The following is a 16,390-nucleotide window of genomic DNA, read 5'->3' as shown; positions in this document are numbered from 1 at the left end:
AAAGATTTCCGTTGTGTCACTTCTTCCAGCAGCAGCTTTTTTTTTTAATAAAATTGCCTCCTTTTTGAACCCGAGGAACCTGCCAGCATCTCTGCATCCTGTGGGCAGGAGCTGAATGACACTGTAGGAAAGGAAGCTCCTCTGGCTTTGAAGCTGCTGCTTGCTAGTTTCACTTGTGGCCCCTGTCCTTGTGGTAGAGGAGACAGTCAACAGCTATGCCAGCTTACTTTCTCCATGCAACTCATGGTCTTCTCAAGCCCCCATCACAAACCACCACTGTCTCTTTTCCACACGGAATGGTCCTAGCCTGCTAACTCCTTCCTCACACCTTTGTCCCACCCCATCAAGAGACCCAAGATGAGGAGAAGGACCTCCCTACCGCCGTGCGATCCTGCAGCCCGCAGTATGTGCTTGGAAAGGGTCCAGTGGGGTGGGTGCTGTTACTCTAGGGCCGTATCCACCCTACTGCCACTGACCCATGAACTAGCTTCGAGTGTGCATGTATGACCACACTGACTAATTGCAGTGTGGATACATATCCACAGACTACACCTAAAGCAAACAATGTGAAAAGGTATGAGGAAAAATAAAGCAAAAGAGGGCTGCAAAAAATAAATGGTAAGGGCAAGGAAATCAATAGTGCAAATATTGAATCAGTGATAAAATAGTTTATCCGTATATTAAAAACAGCTTCAGAGAATAAGGAAAATACTGACAGAATACCTTCCCGCCTACAGGATATGTGTCTGGTTGCACACGTCTAAGTGAGAAAACAGAAACTTGCACGCCAGTGTCTTCAAGTAACATTTCTTTCTGCAGGGGTGGTGTGACAGCTTCTCCCATCTGTCTGTGTGGGTGTGTGTGTCTATATACATGTATACTGCACACAGTCTACAGACTACAGGTCAGATTATGCCATGCCGCATCCCCACCAGCCATCACTACGTGGTGGGAAGGGAAAACCTTCCTAGACCAGTAGGATTTGCAGGAAGGAGTCAGTCCTGCCCAGCGCTGGAGACTCGGCTCACGCGCCGCACAGGAGCAGACCCAAAGCACAGGGGGTGCAAAGGCTTTGGCCCACCCCTGGACATGTGGATGTCATGTGCGGTAGCCTCCTTGATATGGTGGGATTGACTGAGGACAGGGATCTGTGGTTATTTGTCCCGAAAAGCAGTCAAGCCAGCGTACTCCCGCTCACCCCTCTTCGCACCATCCAGGCCATTGCCCTTCACAGCAGCATGAGATGCTCTCACCTTGGTGGGCAGCTGGAGTAGCTCCAGGCCCACCAGGGTTTCTTAGGAAGCGTTTTCGTGCAGCGCTGGTTCCTGGCAGAGCCATGCCTGTGAGTTGCCTAACTCAGGAGTGTCCTGAAGGGAACAAGTCATTCAAAATACCTCCTCTCTGGATGAGGAAACAGTCATTTGGCAGCGGGAAATGTGGCATTTTGTAATGCCTCATCCTTCCTTGGGGCACTGCTCATTTCTTCCTAAGTGTTGCCTTAACTTATTGAAAGCAATTACGTTCGAAGCCCTGGCTGATGTTCAGATGGTGCACACGCACAGAGAGCAGGTCACGGTGCCAAGCAGAGTTGTTTGACTCTTATCTCTTGCTGCAAAAATGAAGAGGCTACGTTTTTGTCAGGGGAGGAGGCAAGCTGCTTGGCGCAGCCAAGCCCCAGCCCCAACTCCCACAGGCAGGATGAAACCCCAGCCTGTAGCAGCCTCTGAGCCAAGCGAGACTGAGCAATGGGTTCAAAATGTACATGCCTCCAAAAAGCCGTGGTACCATCTGCCACGCCCCACTTACTATCACTCTTTCCAGCCCTGCCCTCCCCTCCCATTTATTTCTGTTGTCGCAGTGGAGCCTCTGGGCCGTGCAAGACCTGTGCAGGGGTGAGAGGGGTGTGCATCATCTCCCCCCAGCAAAACGGGAGCGGGAGGCCTAACCCAGGAGCTCCCCAGGTGTTAACCCAGCATCAGCGATCCCTCGGGACTTCAAGGGCGTGCAACAGCCCTGGGAGGTGCTTAAGAAGTCTTGGCAATTAGTACAGCCATTCACAGCCACTTTTCCTTAAACCGCGAGGAAAAATTGGAACAACTAAGAGGGTTATTAAGCAGTCAGAAACCAAAAAGTTTCCTTGGAGAGTGAACAGAGTGGCTGGTTGGTTGCTCAGCAGGGCAAAAAGTGTTCCATGTATGTCAAGTGCTGCTACTGGACATGGGTTACTGCGGTGCTGCATGCAGCTACAGGGTGGAGCACTGCAAGGTCCAGGCTTCCCTGTGCTTTGGTCACTTCATGCTGGGTTGCTGCAGCTGGTCAGCATTACCCTGCCCTGGGAGCCACCACTAGTTTTGCACACAGCAGGCTGTCTCCTCAACCAGCAAAGGTTCAAATGCATGAAGCACTTCATTATCAGCAGCTGAGCACGGTGGGGTCCTTCTCCTTTGATAACAGTGCCTTTGTTTTCAGGCTACAGATGCATACGCAAGTGTCTGTTATGGTTTCTGTGGTTAGCCAACAAGCCTCTGGTGGCCTAGGTCTGAATGGCGCCTTAAGGAGGAACCTCCTTTCTGTGGCACAGCAGCATTTAATGGGAACTGCCAAACTTGGAGGCAAAAGGGCAAATCAGCTTCAGTTATAGATGGTGTTGCCCATGAAATCCATCCATAGGTCACACAAAGTCGAACCTCCTGCCCAGATGTGATGGTCACCAATACTAGATTGGGTCAGTTGAGGTCTTGCCTAGCTGAGCCTTGAAAACCTCCACAGGTGGAGACTCTACCGCCTCGCTGGGCAACTAACTTCTTGGTGACATTTTTTTCGCTGATGGCCAGCTTGAAACTCCCAAGACACAACCTGTGCCTGTGGCCTCTTCTTGTTCTGGCCATTTCTACAGAGCAGAGCTTGGCTCTGTTGCCTCTGTAACTCCTCTCCAAGCATGTGTCAGCTGCTATGAGATCAGCCTGAGCCTTCCTATCTCCAACAAGCCCACATTCCTCAGCCTCCCCTCGTAGGCCAATACCTTGGTATCCTTCTGCCAGATCAGTTTCCCAACACCCTTCTTGAACTAGGGGAAACAACACCCCAGGTACAGCCATCGACTACGTCAGGGCCCCAAGGGCACCACTGGGACTGACCACCCCTGCCCGACCCCTGGGGCCTCCCCCCCACCTGCCCATGGCCCAGGACCCCATCTCAGATTTTACAGGCAATGGGTGTTGACGTATCTAGAAACAGACTTGCCTTAGAAAGGGCACTGAAACATCTAGCCCAACAACCAAGTTCCACCTGAAGCTAGAAAGTGTTGCTTTACGGACTAAAATAACTTTGTTTCTTCCTCAGGACCACATTTTCAGAGATGTTGTCTTCTTTAAATCCTTTCCTTTAAAAAGTGACGTGGTGCAACACCCCCCACACTTGATTTTTAGAGGCAAACCCCTGGCTCTCCTGGGAAAGCTTTTACCACTGACTTGAGCTCACCCCAGATTTTTCTCCGAGACCAAGTGAGCTGCAGGCACTATGTGGTTTGCTGTGGACTAGTGCCTACCCTGGGCAACTCCCTTCCGCCACTCTTGAACCCCCAAAATGAAGGCGAGCAGAGCACCTGGCACCATGAACACATCAGGATTAGTACCCATTTATTCGTAACTTCATGATTTTCCTGTGACAGCCAAGGTCAGAGCCATGACACCACTCTTCTGGTGTGTTGAGTCACCATGACTTCCTTCTTCGAAAACATCCCACCGCTTGCAATATTTTAGTGGAATTAAGTGTGTGTGCGACACCCTTGCAGTGTGATCAATATTTAAGGTCTCTGAAGGGTCAACCCAGGGCACTGAATCAAATTCCTTGGAAATTTTAAATATACCAATCTCGACAGAACAATCTATGGATCGTATTTATTGCATCTACTTCTACTACTTATCACCTGAGAAAACATACTGTCCTTCAAGTTATTCTGATATATGCTGTGACCGAGATGTTGTACAAACCTTCCAAGTTTCAGTGGCTCCTTGTCAATGATGACAGGGACATTTCTCAGGTTTTATGTACAGTTCCTTATCTAATCAGTCAAACTATGCTTTAAGGTTCAACTACAACTATAATTTCATTTGGCTTTGTTCATTGTAAAGGTATACAAGATACTATTTACCTTAGAATATAATACTCTCGGACCTTGTTTATACAACAGATTTTTCAAAATGCTTCCCACCATTAATTCAAGCTTACTTCAATCTTCATGAGCGACATTGTGAGCCTTACTGTTAGCCATGCACCTGCTTCTTCTATTGTTTAAAGCATGACATGGTATAGCCTTGCCTGAGGAAAATCTGATGAACAAGATGCTGAAAAATTAGGGTTGTTTTTGAGAACGAGGGGAAGGTGCAGGAAAGACTCATTACAGCCAGCATCTGGGAGATGTGCCAACAAAAGTGTATTTCGCTGGAATTTGAGTGGAAATGTGTGCCTGAGACTATTCTCTAAAAATACCTGAGCTCAAGTGTGCAAAAACTCCACGCACGCACACTACTGTAGTTTCCACATAAGGATAACCCACCTTCTGCCCTGGTAAACCAAGGTTGGCCATGATCTTCAGCCACCTTACAAGGTCTACCACATTTGAACTGCTCACTCTTCAAACACAGCTTGCTCATTAGTCTCACATCACTTTTTTGTGCGTGTGTTGTCTAAAATATCTGTAAATACTAGATTTCAGCCACTGAGCTTTTAATTCGGAAATGCCGGCACCCCTTTTTGAGATCACCTCCAGCCACATTTTGGATGACCACACATGAACCATTTATCAGAAGTGCACCGCTTTGCCATACGGTGATTGCAGCCTTCCTTGCAGCCCTGGCCCCATGCTGACAAGCACCACTGGCAGATGTGGGCCAAACCCTATGTACGTAGAGGAGAGGGATTCTGCCAAAAAACGTGCCCTGCTCAGCAATCTTTTCCTCCGACAGGAATTGTAGGAAAACTCGTTTCCGCTCCCACCTTCAAGTATTTACGTCAGTGAATTTACAGCCCTAGTTTACGTTCTTCTGCCTTAAAAGTGAGCATCACCAAGTAAAACGCTGCCCATGCTTCCTGCACATGTGCAAACATCTCCTAGACCTTGACCTCCAGTAATGACTGTAATAAAGAAATGTCAGTTTTGAGATAGGCCATGTTAAAAAACTTTCCAAAAGGTTTGTTAGGAGGAGGGGCAACAGCCAAATTAATCAGAGAGGAAAGAGTCTGGTCCTTCCGCCATTTGCACAAAGGCGGCCATGGCTTACAGCTAGCTGAGAGTTAATAGCAAGGGCAAACAAATCAGGCTTGCAGCCTTCATTATTTCTCCATCATGTGCAAAGTCTAAGGAGACTTCATGTATTTAGAAATACATAGATCCTGGTTGTCATCTCCACAGACCTATGAGGGATGCTGGGCCACCGCGTCAAGTCCCAGCTTCCCAGGTGGCCGGACATGTCTCACTCTATCTGTGCTGCTACCCAGAAAGGTCCCCACGTGCAAAGACCCATGTTCGTAAGGAGGAAAGGCACTCGGAGCACTCTGCCCTCTTCCTCACCACATAGGCAGCTCCTCTTTCGGGAAGGAAAGACTTAGGAGCCCACTGAGGGGAGAGGCAAAGGCCTTGTCCCTCTTGGGACACAGCTGCCTGACATGATGAGTTAGACTCTCTTGAAGCAGGAGACTTGGAGCAAACAGTTCCTGGCCTTTTCTGGGGGACACTGACTTTTTGTATTTCCAGTACGAAGAAGGAAAAGGCACGAACCCACCTCCAGTGGCATTTCCACCTGCAAGTCGGGTGGGAATATTGCCACCAAGGACGAGGAAAAGGCTGAGGTACTTAACACCTTCTTTGCCTCAGTCTTCAATACTCAGAATAGTTATCCTCAGGCCACTCAACCCCCTGAGCTGGAAGACAGGGACAGTGAGCAGGATGAACCCCCCATAATCCAAGAGGAAGCAGTTAACGACCTGCTATGCCACCTGGATGCTCACAAGTCTATGGGGCCGGATGGGATCCACCCGAGGGTACTGAGGGAGCTGGTGGAGGAGCTTGCCAAGCCACTCTCCATCATTTACCAGCAGTCCTGGTTAACTGGGGAGGTCCCGGATGACTGGAGGCTTGCCAATGTGACGCCCATCTACAAGAAGGGCTGGAAGGAGGATCCGGGGAACTACAGGCTGGTCAGCCTGACCTCAGTGCCGGGGAAGATCATGGAGCGGTTTGTCTTGAGGGCGCTCACAAGCCACGTCCGGGACAACCAGGGGATCAGGCCCAGCCAGCACGGGTTCATGGAAGGCAGGTCCTGCTTGACCAACCTGATCTCTTTCTATGACCAGGTGAACCATCTCGTGGATGAGGGAAAGGCTGTGGATGTGGTCTACCTGGACTTCAGTAAAGCCTTTGACACTGTCTCCCACGGCATTCTCCTAGAGAAGCTGGCAGCTCACGGCTTAGACAGGCGTACTCTTCACTGGGTCAAAAACTGGCTGGACGGCCGAGCCCAGAGAGTTGTGGTGAACGGAGTTAAATCCAGTTGGCGGCCGGTCACGAGCGGTGTTCCCCAGGGCTCTGTTTTGGGGCCAGTCTTGTTCAATATCTTTATCAACGATCTGGATGAGGGGATTGAGTGCTCCCTCAGTAAGTTTGCAGATGATACCAAGTTGGGCGGGAGCGTTGATCTGCTGGAGGGTAGGAAGGCTCTGCAGAGGGACCTGAACAGGCTGGCTGGATGGGCCGAGGTCAATTGTACGAGGTTCAACAAGGCCAAGTGCCGGGTCCTGCACTTTGGCCACAACAACCCCAGGCAACGCTTGGGGAAGAGTGGCTGGAAAGCTGCCCAGAGGAAAAGGACCTGGGGGTGCTGGTTGAGAGCCGGCTGAACATGAGCCGGCAGTGTGTCCCGGTGGCCAAGGCGGCCAACAGCCTCCTGGCCTGTATCGGACATAGTGTGGCCAGCAGGAGTAGGGAAGTGATCGTGCCCCTGTAGTCGGCACTGGTGGGGCCGCACCTCGAATACTGTGCTCAGTTTTGGGCCCCTCACTACAAGACAGACATTGAGTTGCTGGAGCGTGTCCAGAGAAGGGCCAGGAAGCTGGGGAAAGGTCTGGAGAACCAGTCTCACGCGGAGCGGCTGAGGGAACTGGGACGGTTTAGTGTGGAGAAGAGGAGGCTGAGGGGAGACCTTGTTGCCCTCTACAGCTACCTGAAAGGAGGTTGTAGTGAGGTGGGCGTTGGTCTCTTCTCCCAAGTAACTAGTGATAGGACGAGAGGAAATACCCTGAATTTGCACCAAGGGAGGTTTAGATTGGACATTAGGAAAAATTTCTTTGCTGAGAGAGTGGTCAAGCATTGGAACAGGCTGCCCAGGGAAGTGGTTGAGTCCCCATCCCTGGAGGTATTTAGAAGACGTGTAGATGAGGTGCTTAGGGACATGGTTTAGTGGGCATGGTGGTGTTGAGTTGATAGTTGGACTCGACGATCTTAGAGGTCTTTTCCAACCTTAATGATTCTATGATTCTATTCTATGATTCTAAGTCTATTTTTACACTTCTGCTGGACATGGCGCAGATCTGTCAGTCATAACAAACCTGACAGGTTCTGATAGAGGCTCGCAGAAATGTGTCCTTGGGTTTGCTGCACATGCCACAACTGTGACTCATTTTCTGTGGTTACAAGAAGACAGAGACAACCTGGCAGGCCCAGAGCAAACAAGTGATATCACCAGCATGATGCATACATTTATAAGCATCATTGTATTTCTACATTAGAATTGCAACTAAAAAATTTCCAAGTAAAACAAGATGTGCGAGCATGGGAAAGAAGTCAATACCTTAGAAATGATGATTCCTGACACATGCACCGTGTCGACAGGCATCTCATCCTGACCACTGAGTAATCACTGACCCAAAATTTAGCACATGTGTGGGTACCAGTGATCTGGTTGATTACATCACATGAATGGAAATCAGCATCATCCAGAGGTGTAAAAAAAAGTGTTGCTTGAGAAACTCCACTTTACCAAACATTAAAGCAATTGCCAACTTAAGCGGGGAGATGGGGATGTGTTGAACATGGACGCTCTCAGTTGTATTCTTTCAAAATTACAGTTTGACCTACACACAGCAGCAATGGCAATCAAAACCCCATCCTGGTTAAGAGTTTAAAGGAAAGAGCAGCAATCTTACAGTGAGTACCATGTCAGGAATGGGTAAGTGGGAATTACAGGCGTCAGACAAAAATGGCAAGTTAAAAGGATATGTGAGTGATAGGGGAAGCTGAAGGAATTAATGAAAGGCTCCACAGCCTTACAGGCAGCGGAAGCTTATGACAGGCATGGAGCCATTTCAAGAGGCAGAGAGGAAAGTCAGGAACAGCAGAGCAGAAATATCAGCTGCCTTCAGCATCTACTTCTGATTGCTTTTCTATTTCGGAACGGGTCCTCTTATGGAAAAGTACTGATGCACAGGCACCTTCCACAGCCACCATGTTTACTTTCAGCCTTTCCCAAACAGGGAAAGCTCCGCAGCCGCAGGGTGTGAAGAGGAGGAGTGGCTGATAAGCCTCTGGCCCTTATTTCCACAATGCTGACTCGGAGCGGACCACCTCCCTCCGAGGCTGTCACTGCCACCACACCACCGCCGGCCTGCCAGGAAAGATGCGACCGGCGTGACTTTGCAAGTTGGCAGAGGAACAGGTGAGCAGGGGTTAGCAGGTCCGTAGCCGGAGGCAGGCCAGCAAGGGGCAAGGGGTGGCAACGTGCCGTGCCCCCTCCAGCAGCCATCACGCCTCTTTCTTCTCAGCTGGGAGCAGCGCCAGCCGGGGCGCAGCTGTGTGCAGCAGCATGAGGCCGCAGAGCGTCACGGCAAGGCCAACCCACCACAGAGGCATCCACGTCTCCCCGAAGAGAAGCTTGCCCAGGATGGCCTGAAGGAAAAAACAGAGACAAAGCTTTGCTAGGCCACGCTGCCCCAAAGCCTCCTGCACTGCCAGAGCTGCAGGGACTTCTACTGGGAGAGCCGGTCCTGGAAAAAAACTGCTTGAGGAACCTCCTGCTGGGACCACCAGAGAAACAGCTGCTGCAGGTGATGTCGGTGATGACCTACGCTACCATCCAGCCTGGAAGCACAGCCAGATTGCGGTCGCAAAACAGGATTTTGGCAGACGCGCGTGTGCTTTGCTGCCTTCACAGCACCTCTTGGGAGCCAAATGTCCAGTCGACTGGGCGATTCCAGTCCATAAAAAAATGGGGCCCCACTGCCTTGAGTTTTGGACACTACCATGAGCTGGCCGTGAGTTGCTGGAGCACAGAAACAAGGTGGATAGTTGCTGAGAAAAGTGAGCAGAAAAAAAATGCAGGTCAAAAATATTCTTGCTGTCACTAAAGGCAGTGTGACTTCACACCCAGCTAGGGTGGCTTTGGCTTGTCACAGGTGAGGCGTTGCAAACGAAAAGCAAAACAAAGCAAAGCTCCCGGCTCTGGCTCTCACTGGCAATTAGAAAAGTTCATTAAACTGTACAGCTGCTGCAAGGCACTGCACGGGGCAGCAGTGCCCTTCCCCCTGCACCACCAGAGAAACCCTACAGCCTCTGCCATGAACAACAGGCAGAGCAGCTGAGGCCCGATATAATCATTTCATGTCTGCCTGTAACTCTCCCTTTGCAGCCAGCGATGCCGGTCATGCTGGGAGGTGAGCTACGACCAGTCACGTCCAGTGTGACTGTTCCCACATTGCTGTGCTCCTCCAGGCTTCAGCGCCTGGGGAAGGGATCTACTCACCGAAGAGATGAAGTTGGAGGCCGTCGTCGTCACAGAGGCAGTGGCCGAGGAGGAGGAGAGTCGCAGGGCTTTTGCAAAGACCGTCCACATCACCGCATTGCATGCAAACACCAAGCCAACACAGCCGATGCGAAACAGCACAGACAGCTGTAGGACGACAGGGAAAAACCGATGTATTTTCACTGCCCGCTCATTCACCCTCACTATTTCACGGGCACTTTGGAGCAAAACCTAACAGCGTGGGCTGGTATTACATGAAGATGAATATATTAAATAGCAAAAGGAAACAGAAGCGATGAAACAGCCCTCAATGGAGCGTGGCCCTGGCACATCCTGCTGTGAGTTCAGGCTCAGACCACAAGCTGGGAAGTGCCAGGACAGTGTACAGCAGCTGCCATGCCAAAAGCCAAACTCCAGAAAGCTCTCAAGCTCCTGACGTGGTGCACACGCAATCCAGTGAAATGCCCTTCACTCATCGCTAGATGTATGGAAAAGGGTACAATTCAGCCCTGCCAGAGAGGAATGCCGAAGCTGTACCTGCTGGTGCTGCGTGTGGTCCAGGACCCGTCGGTTGTGAATTAGGGCTGAGACCAGTCTGGTCCCAAACCACTGGTCCTCACCACCTCCCACAACCTGGCCTGCCTTACTGCTGCAGTGAGGGCAGAGCAGGGTCCTCTGGGAGGAAAGTGAGAGCTGGGGGGCTTTGTGCCTTATTTTGCATGCTCGTGGGAGAACAGGTTTACTGAGAGCTCTCTGTTCCAGCTTTTAGCGGCAACAAAACCATGTCTGAATTCAAGGACCTTCAAGGCCAACTAGGTTCTCAAGAAAGATCTCCCTCCTTCGACAACCTGACAAGACATGTAACAGCCTCAGGCCGAAAAAAGGGCAGAGTTTTGCCTAGAAAGCCTTCACCATTCACAGTCGCCCCCCACACCATAGTTTTAGCTGCTGCAGCCATCTCCCTAGGCCGTGGGTGTCATGTATTTGATATGAGGACACCAAGGGAGGAAATCACAGGCAGAACAACTCTCAAAAACACTCAGGGAGCACACAAGGGCAAGGCAAAGCAAGGCTTTGTCTAAGCCCATAGCGATCGTGCCTTCATGGTCCATCACCTCTCCCAGACCATAGTGGGCTCCACCTTGAAGGAGATAGAAATACAGGTATGAAGCCGCCAACAAACACAGCCGAGAGGTGGCACCTGTCCCGCGGGAACAGTTGCACTGCATCCCCCTGCCAGTCACCCAAATCAATGGGGGTCACCAACTGTGCTCTGCTCCCACTCAGAAGAAGAAATTATTAATTGCAAGCTAAGGGAGGCCACAGGGATTTCTGAAGCAAGTGATGTAGCAAGTACAAAGCTAAAAGGGAAGGGCTGTAAAGCAAATCCCTGGTCGATGGCTGGCGCAAGCTCCCCGCGGCTAACCCCATCCCAGAGACGGACGGTTAAGGTGTTCAGCCTCCTTTGCCCTATTTGTGGCAAAGGTCTCCAACTTTATCAGGTCAACGGTAAATGATCCAAAGGGATTCCCACCAGTGAAGCACTTTGCTTTCCCATAGCAAACTGCAGAGAGGGATAAAGGGACAACCATATCCAGCTGCTGCTGGCCTTCTAAAGAAGAAACCTGCTGCTGTGTTATGGCTCACTGTGGGATGAGGCTTGCCTCCCGGCTTCACCCTCTGCCTGTGCGAGCAGACAGTTGTACCTTGCTCAGGGCAGTTGTGTACATCCACATATGCCTCTAGTGGGTTGGCAGACTCGGGAATAAAGAGATGACAGGGGAAAACAATTCTCTGTGTTTCACCTAAATTCAGTGTATTATTTCTGGATCAGAAAGTGCCTACTGAGGTACACTGCTAGGAAAAAGGGCCTTAAAAAAAAGAGATGTTGTTACTGCCTTTAAGCACCTGCCCTAAGGCGTAGAGAGGATGGAGCCCAGGCCCTTTTCCAAGGTGCGATGGGGTATGGCAAGAGGCAGCAAGTAAAGATTCAAACAAGTGAAGTGTTGATCTGATACAAGGAAAAACAAAGGTGATCAAACACTGGAACAGAGGTCACGGGCTCTCCAACCTTGGAGATACTACAAACTTGACTGGAGAAGGTTATGAGCAACCTGTTGCAGAGCAGGGGTTGGACTAGAGACCTCCGCAGGTCCTGCCTGACTTGAATTAGTCTGTGACTATCAGTGGTGGAGCAAAGCTGGTTCCCACCACCACAGCAGCTATGCTATCTTCAAAAGTGACCCTGAACCCATGGGTTCTTCTTCTGATCTTCTTCTATTGCAGAGCCAGGGAAATGAGCTGAATGTGCTCTGGAGGTGGCATATGCCCAGCAGGAAGGTTTTCCAGAGAGATGTCAAGTCCCTCTGCGTCCTGGGCAGAGGAGTGGTTGCTGCAACGGCATGCAGGCAGAGAGACAGGAACATCCCCAGGTGTTCTCCACAAGGAAGGAGGGAGGTATAAATTCCTCCCCTGCCAAGGGCTCAGCCAAGCCAGCCCAGTGAGTCAAAGATAACTGTTCTGATTGCTTTTCTAAGAGGAGATTAATTTCAGTGTACATTTCAGATAATCCAGAATCACTCCTGAAGTGGTAGATGTAATTTTAGGTGAAGTTTGGCAGGGGAGAGGGGAAAGTAAAGGAAAACATTTGTTCAAGTGAAATGACCCCTCCCGGTCAGGCCGCTCTCAGACTGGCCCATCACAACACATCCTTCTGGCCGGGAATCCATCTTTGGGCTGCCATCGAGTATCCTGCTTCCCATGTCATAACCTCTTAGATGCGTCAATACACTTTTAACATTTGCTGCCACTTTCCACACTGCACAAGTGATGGCTGCTCTCTTAGACTGGTGAAGGGCCTGGAGCACAAGTCTTATGAGGAGCGGCTGAGGGAACTGGGGTTGTTTAGTCTGGAGAAGAGGAGGCTGAGGGGGGACCTCATTGCGCTCTACAGCTACCTGAAAGGCGGTTGTATCTAGGTGGGTGTTGGTCTCTTCTGCCAAGTAACTAGCGACAGGACGAGAGGAAATGGCCTCAAGTTGCGCCAAGGGAGGTTTAGATGGGATGTTAGGAAAAATTTCTTTACTGAAAGAGTGGCTGAGGTTGGAAGGGACCTCTGGTGATCACCTGGTCCAACCCCCTGCTTCTAAAGCCAGTTGCCCAGGACTGTACCTAGATGGTTTCTAAGTATCTCCAAGGAGGAAGACTCCACCACCTCCCTGGGCAACCTGTGCCAGTGCTCGGTCACCCTCACACTGAAAAAGTGTTTCCTGGTGCTCAGGGGGAGCCTCCTATGTTTCAGAGTATGCCCATCGCCTCTGGTCCTGTCACTGGGCACCATTGAAAAAAGCCTGGCTCCGTCCTCCATGTGCCCTCCCTTCAGGCGTTCATACACATCAATGAGGTCCCCCTGAGCCTTCTCTTCTCCAGGCTGAACAGTCCCAACTCTCTCAGCCTCTCTTCATAGGAGAGATGCTCTGGTCCCTTCATCATCTTTGTGGCCCTTTGCTGGACTCTCTCCCGTCACTCCATCTCTTTTTGTACTGAGGAGCCCAGAACTGAACCTAGCACTCCAGGTGTGGCCTCACCACAAGTAGAGGGGAAGGATCACCTCCCTTGACCTGCTGGCAATACTCCACCTCAAAAACATGACATTCTGTCATAGCACCTTAAAAAAAAAAAACAACAAATGGGCAATACTTCTATAAATTTCAAAGGAGAAAAATACTCAGAAAAGATACTGTCAACATTTTCAGTAATTCCACGCTCTGCTTTTCTGTCAGTGCAGAGCACAATCTTTTTTGGGGGGATTGGGAACAGTATCAGGATTTAAAATTTTTGATTCTCCTTTCTGCCATCTTTTCTGATATACTGGAAAGGATCAACAGGATTGGTGAGTACAGAGTTTTTGCTTTTTTAACCATCTCTAATAATCACACAGGTTTATTTTCTTTTGTCCTGATGCAAGGCTGCGTTTTTTTCAGATCCAGTTACTCTTGTGGGTTCTCCTTTGGATTTCAGGTCCAAATGTACATTTGCCATACGAGTAACAACCCCTGCTCTATGCCTAAACGGGTCTCCCCAATGTGTTTTTATGGTACGTGTAATGCTGTCTACCTCAGCATCTCCCCATTCGCACTGCCTGTGCGCGAGTTCACCTCTGTAGGTAAGGACACTGTACGCTTGAGGCGAAAGGCCAGCAAGTCCCCTGTAACCTTAAGCACAACGAGGTTTGAGAAACACAACTGAGATAAAGATCACCCCTTACAAACTACCCGAGCAGAGCTCACCAGATGAGCACATAGGCTGAGCAGCACAGTGGAAATCAACTGCTCCACCTCCCCACTCTTGTCACGAGCGAAGAGAAAGAGAAGAGAGGGAGAAGGGCAGCATTATTAGCAAAGCAGAGGGCTGAGAACAAGTGTTTGATACTCAAGCGTACTAACATCCTGCTTTTAAAGTAAAACTGACATAAAACCACTGCAATGGGGCTTTCAGAGTTGGGTTCGGTTTCAGGCATTCCCATACCATGCTTGGTTTCTTCTCTTTTACGTGCCAGCAGACTTGCCTCAGTCAGCTTGCCGCCTGTTTACATTACCACAACGCACCAGTCAACCCTCCGGCAGCTACAAGGCCAGGCTGCCTCAAGAGGGAGTCACGGCTCGGCTCTCCGGGACCGCCTGTTTCCCACCAAATCCCTCTGAAGGCAAGCGCACCCCCGGAAGAGCACGAGGAAGAACCAGCGTGCTCCCTCCCCATGACAGGCGCAGTAAGAAGCGAGGCGCTAACGGCTGAATAACGGCTGTCGGGGGAGGCCGCCCGCGGCACGCACGCTAACTCATGGGAGTCGCTTCCCTGCACTGGCTTCCTCCTTCCTTACCCAGCTTCCGGCCGCCTCCCCGACCGGCCCCAGCGCCAGCTTCGCCGCGGCGGCCGCCGCCGCCCCCAGCAGCCCTGCAACAGCCGCCGCCGCCGCCCCTCCGCCCGCCCGCATGCCGGGCCCGCCGCCCCTCCGCGGCTGCCGCCTTCCGGGGCGCGCCCCGCCGCAGCACCGCCCCTGCGCAGGGGCGGGGCGGGCCGGGAGGGAGGGGGCGGGCCGGGAGGGAGGGGGCGGGCCGGGAGGGAGGGGGCGGGCCGGGAGGGAGGGGGCGGGCCGGGAGGGAGGGGGCGGGCCGGGAGGGAGGGGGCGGGCCGGGAGGGAGGGGGCGGGCCGGGAGGGAGGGGGCGGGCCGGGAGGGAGGGGGCGGGCGTGGGGAAAGGAAAGGAAGACGCGATGTTCATTTATATACAAAGGCTTTATTTTTTAAAAAAAAAAAGGATGGAGTATGAGAACAATGCAAGTCCTACTGAGACGTACCACAGAGACAGGCTCACGAGTCAGCAGTGTGCGGCAGGGACAGTGCCTCCCCATGCGGGGGCGGGAGGCAGCAAACCCCGCCTGCACGGAAATGGTCCGGGAACAGTCACAGAAGGCAGAGAGGTGCTCTGAGGTACAGTTGCAAACCTAGAACATAGCAAATAAAGCCCACAGGAGACAACAGCTTTGTGGTCCAAGACAAACGCTTCAAGATTGCTAGCAATCATTGTTTGTTACTTCTGATCTCTGTTATTTGTGTACAGAAAAAAAACCTCCACAGATGAAGGTCAGTTTTTTTACTTCTATACTCCACAGTTCAAGTGGAAACAAATTGCAGGATTAGGCAACTTTAAAATTCATAGATAGGCTGGGGGAAGTTGTTCTTCTCCTCAGCCAAATACTGAAGAAACTCATGAGGTACCCGGCTCTTTACTCAGCACACATCTTTCTCTTCTTTCCTGTTTGCCCCATCGCTTGTGGGCAAAGGTAGTATTGTACGCATAGAATGATGGTATTACTGACAGTAAAAAAAAAAAGCTAAATCCACAAGTATTTGATACTGGTATATAAATCAACGTTTTGTGTTCCGCTAATAAAAGTTTCAGTTACTTGCAATAAATCTTAAGTGTGATTAAATGAACTTACACTATACTTCTAAAATGTTCTGCATATTTTCAGATCTTGTTTCTTAACATTTCTAACTTCTGTTTGATAAGAAAATGGTTGCAAAATACTTAAAAAGAATTTCCTACAATGCTAATATAGAAGTCTGCTGTAAGTTTAGACCGGGGAAAAATGTTTAAAAAGCATTTTAATTTCAAATAGAGAAAGAAAAGAATATAAACCCGAAAGATATTTATAGTACTATTTACAAGTCTATTACTAAATTCACATTCGTGCTTTATTGAACAAACTTCAGTATGAAAATTATTTTTAAGCAACACATAAGTATTAATAGTTAATAAATTTGACAAATTAATTTAACCCAGTAAAAACACCCTATGTTTAGCTAAAAAAAAAAAATCACAAAGAAATTGTGCTTTTTAAAATTTGGCTCTGGTGGAAAATGTATCATTTCAGAAGAGGTAGGAACCTGAATAAAAGCACAAAAGGCAACGAAAATTCAGGTGTGTTCCCAGTGAGAAAGCTTTTCCTTGGCAAGGTACAAAAGTTTCAAGGAAGTATCTTCCAGCACCTATACAAAATCAGTTTTTGAAAAATTATACGAAGGTGTTAATAT

General features: G+C 50.1%; 1 protein-coding gene across 1 annotated transcript in view; it reads right to left on the bottom strand.

Annotated features, from left to right (window-relative positions):
- Window positions 1-14,787, bottom strand: part of TGM4 (transglutaminase 4) — a 36,951-nt gene extending 22,164 nt beyond the window's left edge. The window contains exons 1-2 of the mRNA XM_075143201.1: window positions 14,674-14,787; window positions 9,795-9,941 (exon numbers count right to left, since the gene is read on the bottom strand). Of these exons, the coding sequence (XP_074999302.1) occupies window positions 9,795-9,941; window positions 14,674-14,787 (261 nt within the window). The remainder of the gene's footprint in view (window positions 1-9,794; window positions 9,942-14,673) is intronic.
- Window positions 14,788-16,390: the final 1,603 nt, after the last annotated feature.

Source organism: Calonectris borealis, chromosome 2 (genome assembly GCF_964195595.1).
Source record: "Calonectris borealis chromosome 2, bCalBor7.hap1.2, whole genome shotgun sequence".
In the NCBI taxonomy this organism is placed as follows: Eukaryota; Metazoa; Chordata; class Aves; order Procellariiformes; family Procellariidae; genus Calonectris; species Calonectris borealis.
Note: the sequence above shows the minus strand (reverse complement) of the source record. Positions and strands in the feature narration are given on the sequence as shown.